The 12,741-nt window shown below is 39.2% G+C and overlaps 1 protein-coding gene across 4 annotated transcripts in view; it reads left to right on the top strand.

Annotated features, from left to right (window-relative positions):
• The window catches only part of LOC138757405 (mast/stem cell growth factor receptor Kit-like), a 101,032-nt gene that overhangs the window by 72,310 nt on the left and 15,981 nt on the right, over nucleotides 1-12,741 (top strand). For all 4 annotated transcript variants that reach the window (XM_069924655.1, XM_069924651.1, XM_069924653.1 and 1 more), the window contains 6 exons: nucleotides 171-324; nucleotides 1,606-1,694; nucleotides 7,665-7,792; nucleotides 8,001-8,123; nucleotides 9,147-9,258; nucleotides 9,339-9,438. In XM_069924655.1, the coding sequence (XP_069780756.1) occupies nucleotides 171-324; nucleotides 1,606-1,694; nucleotides 7,665-7,792; nucleotides 8,001-8,123; nucleotides 9,147-9,258; nucleotides 9,339-9,438 (706 nt within the window). The remainder of the gene's footprint in view (nucleotides 1-170; nucleotides 325-1,605; nucleotides 1,695-7,664; nucleotides 7,793-8,000; nucleotides 8,124-9,146; nucleotides 9,259-9,338; nucleotides 9,439-12,741) is intronic.

Raw genomic sequence — 12,741 nt, 5'->3', positions numbered from 1 at the left:
AAGCCCACAATGAAAAAAATGTATCAAAAGGTGTTGATCATTGGTGTGGATTTGGTGAGCTCTAAAACTCTATTTCAAAGTAGACTAAGTGTTAGTTATTTGAAAGGAATGGGATTCCTCAAATGCCAAATGCTTCTGTGAATCGTAATGAATTTCCTGCTGTGTTCCAGGTCCAGTTTTGGTAATCACCGAATACTGCTGTTTTGGTGACCTTCTAAACTTTCTGAGGAGGAAACGAGACTCATTTATTTGGCCAGAAATGAGAGAACAGGATCTGGGGAAGACAGAATACAAGAATGTCCCAAATCTGAAGGATCCTGAGAAGTAAGAAAACGAATGGAATGATTATTCATTTTCAAAACCGGAAATACATTAATTAAAATTTTAAAATTTAGACATACAGGTTCTTCTGGCCCACTAGTTTGTGTTGCCCAAATGCCCCAACCCCTGTATGTTTTGATATTATTTTTCTTTATTGTCTTCCAGAAAGTTTGATTTGCAGCATGTCATGAAAGACCCATTAAGAAAATTTGTTGATCATAATATCTGCATTATTCTAAGGTTTTCAACTGGACCTGAAAATAAAAAAAATAGTGTTTTTACATGCTGAAGTCTCATCAGAATTTTATACTCTGTACCTCAAAATCAAGCCAATTAGTTAAATGGACTGACTTTCAGAGGCAGGCTAAAATATGCTGATATAACAGATTTTGTCCTACTCAATTTCCAGATACAGTAAAACGCCTGTTATCCAGAATTCATGCAACCAGCAAATAAAATTTTCAAGAAAATAAATAAACAAATCAATTGAAATATCAAGAATAAATAAAAATTTAAATAAATGTTTAAAATTATAATAGTATATGTTCTCTGAAGTACCACATAAAACTTTGATAGAGTGCCTTGGTCATACTTTGCTCATAGCAGCTGATGAATAAAGTTGTGTTTAAATAAAATGGTATTGCCCAGGATGAAGAGCTGATTGATGCCGCTCGCTGATTTGGTGGCTCTCTTAAAGTGTGTCCTTATCCTTGATTAAATTATATTTATTAGTATATTATTAAGTATATTAGTAATGAGGTGGGGGGGGTAATTATGATTAGCATAGCGATTAGTGCAACACCATTACAGTGCCAGTGACCGGGGTTCAAATTTAAATTTAAATTTAGTAAGTTAAGGGAGTTACCCGATTAAAGTTAAATTTATATAATTAAGGAATACAATATGGATTATTTTCAAATTGCTTGATATTTTGCACTGTCTTTTGTCTTTTAATCTGTTTATTTTTAATGCTGGTGCATTGTAAGAGTGAGTCTCAAAGAAATGGAAAATTCGCTTATCTTGTATCTACCAATCCCCGAAGGTGCCAGATACCAGGGGTTTTACTGTACTTAACTCTTCATATACTGGTGTAACTTTTAAATTAAAGTATCTCTTGGGGATCAATCTGCAATGGGAGTTCAGCACAGCTGTGGATGTAGGAAATAGAATTAAGGTACCAGAAGACAAGATATTCTATATATTTGAAAATAAATAAAGTATTCATTTATTTTTTAATTTATCCAATTATTATATTATTTTGTTTTAATATTTTACTTACTATAGGAATAGTTCTGGATCATATATGGAAATGAAACCAAGTAGAACTGCAGTTCCTCAAACCATGCAGGACAAAAACAGACTGCTTAATAAGGGTAAGATATATAGATATCTGACATGATCTGCAGAGCATTATAATAATTTCTTTGTTACGATGTGAAACCAACATTTACAACTTGATCTAAGCTAGTGGGAGGTTATACAACATAGACATTATAGTGATGGGACAGTTGCTGCCCTGTTGGAGTTCCTGCCTCACAGCTTCAATGACTGGGGTTTAATCCTGACCACTGGTGCCATTTGTACAGTTTTCATGTTCTTCCTGTGTCTGTAAGGAGTTTGTCTGTTCTCTCCATGTCTGCATGGATTTCCTCCAGGATTTCTGGTTTCCTCCCACCCTTCAAAACCTACTGGGGTTGTTGGTCCATTGAGTGTAATTGGGCCAAAATGGCCTGTTACTGTGCTGTATATATAAATTTCAAAAGCACGTAGATTGTCCATTGTTAATTGCCCCTGGTGTGCAGGTCTATGGTAGAATTTCAGGGAAGTTGAAGGGAACATGGAGAGGATCAAAAGAATTAGGTAAGGTGAGTGATATGTTGATAGTTTAGACAGGAATGTTTCCAAACTGTATTTCTCTGACTCTCTAACACTACATCACATAGTTATGAATAGGAAAAGCTGTTTACAATATAGGCCTGTACTTCAAAGAAGCTCCTTGCTCCTTGAAGAAGGGCTCAGCTCAAAATATCAGCAATATACTGTATTTTTATCTCCTATAAAGGCTGAAAAGATCAGCTGAGTTCCTCCAGCATTTTGGTGTGTTTTTATTACAATGACAGCATCTGCCGACTTTCGTGTTTTACTCTTTACTTCTTTAATGCAGCTACACCGTTCACATTTAAGTATGTAGTACGTGATTTAAAAAGGAAGGCTACAGCATGACAGACATGATTTTACTCCTAGTTTTCTAGATAGATGATAATACTGTTTTAACATCTTGTCATTTCCCAAATCTAAGATCATCTTTCCTTCATTTCCACTCCTGAGTCTATTCAAATAGTGTTTCACAGTATCTAAAACAAAATCAGAACTAACATGGTGCATCATCTCTCTTTGATACTTTGCCATTGTCTTCCATTGTCTTGATAGCAAACTACAGTGCAAACTACAGTGGAACTACACGTTTTCATTCTTACCTCCAGCAATGAGTTCTTTAGATGGTCTGAGCTCAATATTTTCTAAAGTCATATCATGGATCCTCTCCTGTTGCTCATTTTTTTGTTAGCTTTAGCTCATGGTAGTGTAGCAGCGCTATAGATAGACTACAACTTTAGAAGTCTAGCGAACCAGCATGGGACATCATAATGTCATGACGTGGCGCGCGTGGTTCAGTGTTTTAAAAGAATACACATGTGACACGAATAAACCAATTCTGATTTAGCTGCAACTGTGTGTGTCGCTATTTTGTGTTCATCAGCCACCACTGCATCGTCAGTGGCTACAATTGGTGACCCCGACAGGTCAAAAACATGCTTTTGGACCATATGGATACTGCACTACAGTTGTTGCTGTTAAGCTATCACCCTTCTGGATGGTGGAACCAGAGCTGTGGTTTCAACAGGTTGAGGCACAATTTAATCTCAGGAAGATCGAGGTGGACGTGATTTGCTATTATCACCTCATCAGTGCATTGGACCAAACTGCTGCCAAGCGAGTCAGTGATGTCCTCTGCAATCCACTGGAGCCTGGAAAGCGCAAGTATGTCATAATAAAAATGCTTCTGCTGTGAATTCACGGCATGTCCTACAGAGAAAGGGCCACCAGATTCTTACACATGGAGGAGATGGATGACTGCATCCCATCCAAACTAATGGATGACATGATGTGCCTGGCATCTGGCCAATGGCCAGATATGTTATTCAATCAGCTCTTCCTGGAGAGGATGCCAGAAGACATTAGACTTTTATTATCACAGAGTACTTTTGAAGACCCCAGGCAGTAGCTGCAGATGCAGACATCCTGTGGCTGGCAAAAAACCACATCAGAAGGTCTCTGGATAATGTCACTGTATCACAGCTCTCTGCACCCAGCACCTCTGTTGTTGACACTACTTCCCAAGCCAATGCTCTCCACTCACCAGCTCCTTTAATGAGGCAACGTGTCAAGTCAGACAGACAGCCCATTGACACTTCCACCTGGTGTTTTTACCACGGATGTTGGGGAGTCAATGCACGTAGGTACCTGCCACCCTGTGAGTTCTCAGGAAATACCCTGACCGACCGTCATTAATGACTGCGACATTTGGCTGAAAATCTATGAGCCTTCTATATGTTTGGGATCAGCTATCCCAATGTAAATTTTTGGTGGAAACAGGATTGGAGGTTAGTGTTTTTCCACCAACTGGTTTCAATACATGTTATCCTACTCCTAACTTCCAACTCACAGCAGTCAATAGTTCCAACCTACCCACATATGGTACCAAAAAATGAACATTCAGTTAGAAGGGAACATTTACACATGGCCTTTTATTATAGTGGCAATATCATGACCGCTACTCTGGGCCGATAACCTTTGAGTTCTTGGTGGATTTAAAAGGGCGTCAGTTGATGGATAGTACCACCTTTCAAACTATTCGCCTGGCAGAATTCCATCTTCCTGCGCTATGCCTTCAAGCCCTACATAAGACTGGTGAAAGTTCTGCAGGCTTGTAGAAGAGTTTCCAGAAATTACAACTCTGCAGTTTTTGACCTCCACCGTGAAACATAGAGTAATTCACCATATTTCTACCAAGAGTCCACCCATTTCTGCTAAGGGATGCTGCTTGCCTCCAGAGAAAATGCAATTAGCTAAACAAGAATTCCACAAAATGGAAGTGCAGGGGATAATTCACAGGTCCAACAGCCGATGGCATCTCCATTAGTTTTAGTCCAAAAATGCATTGAGGGTGAAGACCTTGTGGAGATTATAGATGGTTCTTTGATCCCATTATACTGGATTGTTCTTTATTCCTCATATTCAGGATTTTTCAGTGAATCTATTGAGGCAAAAATCTGTTCGAAAGTCGACCAAGTACACAGATATCACCAGGTGCCAGTGGTACCAGACAATATCCCAAAAACAGCAACAATTTCCCTCTTTGGATGTTCAAATTTTTACATATACCTTTTGGGTTATAAAATGCAGCTCAGACCTTTCAGCGGGTTATGAACGCAGCAGGGCGTGGCATGGCCAACATCTTCATTTATATATACAACATATTAGTTGGCAGTAAAACTAAAGAAGATCACAGGGAACATCTGCGTACCTTTCTTAGATGTCTACGAGAATTTGAACTGACCATCAATCCAAATAAATGTGTTTTCAGACAGCAGTGCATAGAATTCCTGGGGTATACAATCATCGACAAGATCAGACATCATTACTGATTATTCCAGACCAACCACTGTCAAAAGTTTGCAAGGGTTCTTAGGCATGGTTAATTTTTATTGTTGATTCCCTCCAGAAGCAGGTCACATTATGAAGCCTCTGTTCAATCTGCTGTCTGGTAATGCCAACTCTATTCAGTGGACAGATGAAAGTTGAAATGCTTTTATAAAGAAAGGAACTATTAACTCAAGGTACCATGCTCAGTTATCCAGTCTTAAATGCAGCTACCGCCCTTTTAACATATGCATCTGATGTGGCTATAGGGGGCGCTCTGTAGCAGTACGTTGATGGACAATGGAAGCCATTGGCATTCTTTAGCTGCCACTTCCGTGAGGCTGAGAAAAAATGTCTGTTTTCAGTGGGTACAGTTGCACTTTTCTTCTGAGCCAGAGTTATTGTTCAAATAACACTCCAGAGTTATGAAATCAGAGCTATCAAGGCAGGATGGCTTTTTCTTTCAGACATGGCATCATCTGATGCCTCATTCAATCTCTCAATTCCTGTGCCTTAGTTAAAAGAAGAAGGGTAACCTGGCCTCGCTTTATTCCGATATGACTTTCCTGGTGTGACAGGTATAAGAGCAGAGAAGCGTCATTAATTCATATGTTCTGGACTTGTCCTAGTCTAGAAAAATACTGGAGAGAGGTTTTCCATACTTTATCAAAAACTTGCAATATAGATTTAACACTGAATCCTTTGGTGGCCCTCTCTGGTACAACAAGAGGGAATGGTTCTTCTTTTTCTCTGGTTTAGAATTACGCCATTTCTTTTGCCTCTCTTTTGGGTGAGGCATGTGATTTTACTAAAATGGAAGGATGCTGCCCCATCTACTCATGTTCAGTGGTTGTGTGACATCATGTCCTGTTTGAACATGGAAAAGACTCGTTATTCAATTAATAATTCAGATATAAGATTCCAGACATTGTGGGGGTATTTTATGGGACTCATTATCTTACTTTATCACTTTTCTCCAATGTAATTAAATTGTTTGATTAGTATCTGTTCCACATTCTTTATATTAATTTATTTTCCTTCATTTTTCTTTAAATACTAGTCATATATTGTATTTGGTAATGGGTTTGAGTTTTTCTCCTCTACTATTTTCTTCTTCCTTTTTTTAATATTATTAGGTTTTTTTTCTAAAAAGGGTATATACTATTTAGATTTAGAATAGGAATTATGGATATGATTTACAATGTACCTTAGTGAATTACAGAATATATAGTTTATTTAACTGTCCATACTATTTCATTGAATTGCACCTTTTTTGTTTGTATATTTTTAATTAAAATCAATAAAAATATTTTAAAAAGAAAAAAGGGATACCCTGGTCTGTATTTGTTACTGATCTATTTATTCCTCATTAAAACAGACCACCTAATCATTACATGCTAGCCTGGGTGATACTTTGCTGTGTGCATTCATTCTACTTTACCTGCATTTCCGCAATGGCAACTCTTCCAAAGTATCCCACGGGCTGCAAAATTAATTAGGGTGTCCTAGTATAACAAAAGGTGATATAGAATCATGTCTACTCTTAAACATGCTTGAAATTCATGCCTGTGGTCCAGGGTGAAAGTGGAGCTCTGACTTGCATTTGAGCAAGGAGCAATCATGTCTTGAAATGGTTGTCTCTTTAGCTGTAGACATTACCATTTATAATTGTGATACATGGAAAAGTACAGCAGGAATAGAAACTTGCTATTCTTAGCAAAAATGTGAGAATTTTTAACCTTGTCTGCATTGTGTAATGGGATAGTAAGCTGAAAAAGGTTCACCACCCCTCATCACTGATTTCCACCCTATATTGACAATAGTTGGGTGACAACTGACACCTTCAACTGAACAGACAACACACATTAGACAATGTTATTTAACTCACAGCAGTAATCAATTCCTTTGCAAGTAAAATCAAGTTACTCAATGTTCTTTAAAGAGAAGATGAAGCTATAGCTATCTCTCCTAAAAGGAGCAAGATAATTTCTTGATAAAAATGCAGTGGATGGAGAATAGAAATACAAATGGAGAATAGAGAAAATGGACTTTATGGAGAATACAAATTACTTGCATGCAACTTATCACAGATGATCATTGCAGTGTGGTGTGATCATTCAGGGGAATTATGAAACCCTCTCTAATCTGCTGGGCCTTGTGTGCAAAATTCACTGAGGCACAATTAAAATATGTAAATGCACATTCAAATGCACCAAGGAGGTGATTTGACATGTTAGAACAGAAATGGACAGCGTTCTGTACTGATGCATTTGATGTACCTGCTTGCACTGTGATTATGGTGCCATACATTATGCTGCGTGACATGCTGTGTTTCTCCAGCACTTTTGAGTTCTGCACATAAACCTCTTTTACATGTCCTCTTTGCTCGTTTACTATATATCGCACATCTTATTTGGAACTGATAGAGTTGGATTTGCAAGCATTGATGTCTCCATCTGGTCATCCTGACCATAATAAAACTGGATGATAGAGATAACTCTTGTTAAAGATTAATTGAATTTTCCTTCTGCATATTACTGTGCAAGTCCTTCCTAGTATCTTGCTATATGTTTGCATCATAGATAATGGAATAAGCAGGAGAAAATAGTCTCTGTTCAAATGTCAGATACTTTTTTGCTTAGAATCCGACAGTGTTAAGGAAAAGATCAATGAGGATACAGAAGATTGTAACCTGGCCTTGGAAGTTGAGGATCTTCTCATCTTTTCCTATCAAGTGGCAAAAGGAATGAGCTTCCTGTCCTCTAAGAATGTAAGCTTATAACTACTAGTAAAAGGCCATTACATATTTATTATTATTGATAACATAATAAATGAGGTTCTTAAGTTAATTGGGTGACATGGATTTTATGAGCCAGAAGGGCTTTCTATTGTGCTCTTACCATAAAATTAAATAATATTGTAGATAAATTATAAAACAATTTTTTTCTTGTTTAAAGCACATCTTTCATTTATTTCAGTGCATTCACAGAGACCTGGCAGCACGAAATATTCTCCTAACAAATGGACGGATTGCAAAAATATGTGATTTTGGGCTGGCTAGAGACATCAGGAATGATTCCAACTATGTAGTGAAAGGCAATGTAAGTAGTTGGTGTCCATGCTACCCACACGGGTCTGCTTCCTTCACTGGCTGTTAGTGAAATGGCTCCCCAAGTAATTTGAAGTATTATTCAAATTAGGGAATATCTGCAACGGAAAGCTGCAAAAGTAACAGTCATTTACTAAAGAAGGAATTTTGTATTTTTTAGATCAAGCACTGCTTGCACATTGCTAGTGTTAACCTTTTGGACTCAGTGTCCTGGTTTTAAGGAACTACCAACAAGTCCCTGTACTCCCATGTCCTGGTTTTAAGGGTTTAGCAACAAGTGCATATACACTGTGCCTCGGTTTTCCATAACTGGTTTTATACCCAACCACCAGCTGGTTTGTACAGGTGTTCATACTATAGTTTACCCATGGACTTCATTTGGAATATATAAAGGTTAAAAATGGCCGGAGTCCAAAGGGTTAAATTGTAGTGAACATGCAGACCAAAACAGGTCAGAAGCCAAGTGTTAAGCTTAATATCACTGTAAAATATAGTTACCACACCAATTAAATGCATGGTTCCTGAACCAGAGGTGCTAAGAATTTCAGAAAAAAAAGCAGATATCAGTATAGGGTCATCACAGCTACAGATGCCAAACAAATCCTGACTACTCTAGATTCAGACTCACATCAACGTTTGACCAGTGAAAAGAGAAACTTCATCGGGACTCGGGTGCAAAATACCATTTTTTTCCCACAAAGTCAAACAAATAATCTTTCACTGTACTTTGCCATTTTATAGTTCATGTTATTTATTGCATGTGAGTGATCTTATGCAACCTGCCTCTCATCCTTTCCACAGTAAAGCGCCCTGCCTTATTTCAGACAGAGACAAAATCTTTTAATGTTTTGCCTGGAATTTGCATACCCAGAAGTCACGTGAAATAATTCACAAATGGCTGTTTAACAGCAAACTAACAGTTGTAGTTTGATTACATTTTCTGTCAAAACTAATGCAAATATGATTCCATACTCTAGTTGACTAAATGAGGCGAATGTTTTTTTTTAAATCCCAGGCTCGACTTCCTGTAAAATGGATGGCTCCAGAGAGTATTTTTGATTGTGTCTACACATTTGAGAGTGACGTCTGGTCTTACGGTATTTTGTTATGGGAAATTTTCTCATTAGGTAATTGTCCTACCTTATTAACTTTATGCTGATTCCCTTCATGAGATGTTTGTACAAGGTTTAACACCATTTCATTGTAGGGAGCAGCCCTTACCCTGGCATTCCTGTGGACAGCAAGTTCTATAAGATGATCAAGGAAGGTTATCGAATGCTCAGTCCTGAACTTGCATTCACTGAGCTGTGAGTAGTCATTGATCTATTTTTCTCTCTGACTGGTTATAGTCTAAGATGGTTCTTTTAGTTCCCATCATTTTTCTTTGTTTGTAATGTCTTACTCAGCCAGTTGTTTAGAAATTTGCAAACATGCACAATAACTATTACCCAGAAAGCCGAAAGAAGTCTGTCTGTGATAACATAATTATTTATTGTCAAGGATTTATGCTTCTTTAAATTAGAAAAAGATTGGAAATACAGCATGGTATTTCAGCCCATGAGCCAGTGCCGCCCAAATACCCCAATTAACCTAGAATGACATAAGTTTTTTTCAAGGGTGGTAGGAACCCAGAGTGCCTGGAGGAAACCCACGCAGACACAGGGAGAACGCACAAACTCCTTACCGACAGCAGCAGATTTGAACCCGAGTCGCTGGCGCTGTAATAGCTTTGCACTAACCGCTACTCTAACCGTGATGCCCACTTCTGTTGGAAGTTAAGGGATTACGTGTTAATTTCGCAAGTGAGGAGAATGTTTGTGCGGACTTTCCCTGTGGCAAGCAGCAGCAGAGACTCTTTTTTAATTGTTGGGTCGGTGACCTCTTTTGAAGTTAATCACAATATGGTGGACCTGCATGCACTGCTCTTCGTCCATTCTTTAGGTCACAAGTTATTTGTTGGACCACATCCTTCCAAAGCATTTAGGTCTGCTTATTTTTCCTCTTGAGTTCTGTTGGTCCTTCCCGCCAAAGAACTCCTTGTATATATGATGGATTAGCGCTTTGTTATCCTGATCATTTTTAGAATCAGTTGTAGCTTTTGGTGCAGAATTTTTTCATAGGTGCTAATTCTAGTGGGATGACCAGTCATTAAGGACAATATGTGACACCTCTTTAGCTACATATTACAACAGCAGCCTACAGGCATGTCAGTTACAGTAAATGCAAAGTTAATTTATAAGTTGTCCATGTGTCTTTTTTATTACACTTTGGACCATGTAAATGAGGGAAAGCATACATATAATTCTTAAACAAACAGCTGAATGAATAGAAATCTATGCAAGAGGTGGTAAGTGGTGAAATTGCTTGGTTTGGAGTACATATCTAATGGAGCAAGATTGACAGAGCTGGGGTAACGTAGGATGAGAAGCAACTTAATAGATAAGTATAAGTTTATGAGGCGCATATATATGGAGGATGGCAGCATCTTCTTATCAGTGACAATAGCAAATACCAAAGAACATCTGTTTAAGGTGAGTGGAGGAAAGACTTTTGCAGAGAATGGTGGGTGCCTGGATGCTTTACCTGGGGTAGTGATTGAGGCAGATGCAATAGGGAGATTTAAAAGACTTTTAGATAGGCACATGGATGCAAGAATGACAGAGGGTTATGGGTGTGAGGTAGGATTAAATTATTGTGGTTTAGGTTTAAATAGATCAGCACAGCATTGTGGGTCAAAGGATGCTATAAATTTCCATGTTCCATGAATATCAGCTGTGAATATTAATGTTATGCTTAAGCCTTGATTATTGATGCCATTAGCAAAGTGTATTGCACCGAGTCATATCTGAGACTGGTTCTGTGCATCTGGTGAGGAGTGAGATTTGATGGCATGTTCATTAACCTCTACCGCATGTGTGATCACTAACTTCATTGCAGTGCCATGGTACTTGATTCTTCACTTTAACCTCTATACACATTCACGGGCAATAAGACTGCTGAACGACTGATGTGACCTGCTCATACAAACCCTCTGTGACTCAGCTATTTATTAACAAATCATATTTATTTATTTATTTTAATATCTGTACATACATATTGTGCATATGTATTGTTTATCAATATGTGTGTAATATCTATATGTGTGTTTGCAGTACGTTGCACTTGTTTTGTCGGGATGTACCTGTACAATTGGATGATAAATAAACTTGAAATTGAATAAACAAAACTATAACATCCTTCTTTTGCTGATTCATTGTGGTCCTGGAGTGCACCTGTTGTCTGTGGGTGGACATCTTTCTTTCTCATCACTTTGTTCATCTAAGGTTCAGGGAAAGTTGCAAACCTTCTTATCAACCCCCCCCTTCCCCACCTCCCCCTCTGAGCTCCCCTCTTCTTCCTAGGCCCCTAACCCTCAGACCCTGTCATCTTACCCCTTCTCTCTATTGACACCCCCTACCATCCTCCCCATTCTGACCTCCCCACTTAACAACCTCCCCCTGACCCTCCACCTCCACCCTCTGACCTCCCCAACTCTCTAACTTACCTCTCTGATCTCTCTTACCTTCCTTCTGTACCCTCTGACCTCCCTAACTGTCCACCTCCTCCCAATACCCTCCATAACACTGATTCCCACTCTGACCCTTGCTTGATCTTTACCTCTGACCTTCCCCTTTCTGAGATGGAGCGCGCAGTCATCAGTAGAGCCCTCTCCTTCGTTCCACGCATGCCACGATGCCAAACGTTTTGTCTGTTGCCTCCATCTCCAGATCTACATCTATGACTGTGACACTCCATCCCCCATCAAAGACCCTTTCTCCCACTTTAAGTCATCTTCCTCCTCTTGGGCACATTGTCCTGGCCAGCTGCCCACTCTGGATATTTTTATTTCTAATTGCTGAGGCATCAACCATCTCAAATTCACTACTCCCCTCTCTTATTCTAATCCTACCTCCTCCAAATGCTCTGCCCTCCACTGTCTCCGCAACAACCCCAACCTCACCTTCAAACCCACAGACCAGGGTGGTGCTGTTGTGGATCAGTACAATGACCTCTACCTTGCTGAGGCCAGATGACAGCTCTCAGGCACCTTCTCCTACCTACCCCTTCCACAGGCCCCCACCACAGCTCATAAAGCCACTGTTTTCAAATCCATCTCCAGCATCTCCTCTGGTCACCTCCCTCCCACAGTCTTCCATCCCTGCACTTCCCGTTTCTACATTTTAGCTAAGATACATAAACTCAACCATCCAGGTAGACCCATTTTTTCCACTTGCTCTTGCCCCACTGAACTAGTTTCATCTTTCCTTGACTCAATCTTTTCTCTCCTGGTCCAATCCCTCCCCACCTACATCTGCAATTCCTCACATGCCCTCCATCTCTTCAATGACTTCAGATCCCCTGAACTGGACTGTCTCATTTTTACAATGGATGTCCAATCCCTTTATACCTACATCCCTCATACAGAAGATCTTAAAGCACTTTGCTTCTTTCTGGACTAGAGACCCGGCCAGTCAACCTTGGCCACCACCCTCCTCTGCCTGGCAGGATTTGTCCGAAATCTAAACAACTTCTCCTTTGACTCATCTAATTTCCTCCAAATCAAAGGAATA

This window comes from Narcine bancroftii, chromosome 3, assembly GCF_036971445.1.
Source record: "Narcine bancroftii isolate sNarBan1 chromosome 3, sNarBan1.hap1, whole genome shotgun sequence".
NCBI classification, from domain to species: Eukaryota; Metazoa; Chordata; class Chondrichthyes; order Torpediniformes; family Narcinidae; genus Narcine; species Narcine bancroftii.
The sequence above is the reverse complement of the archived record's forward strand: the minus strand, read 5'-3'. Positions and strand labels throughout refer to the sequence as shown.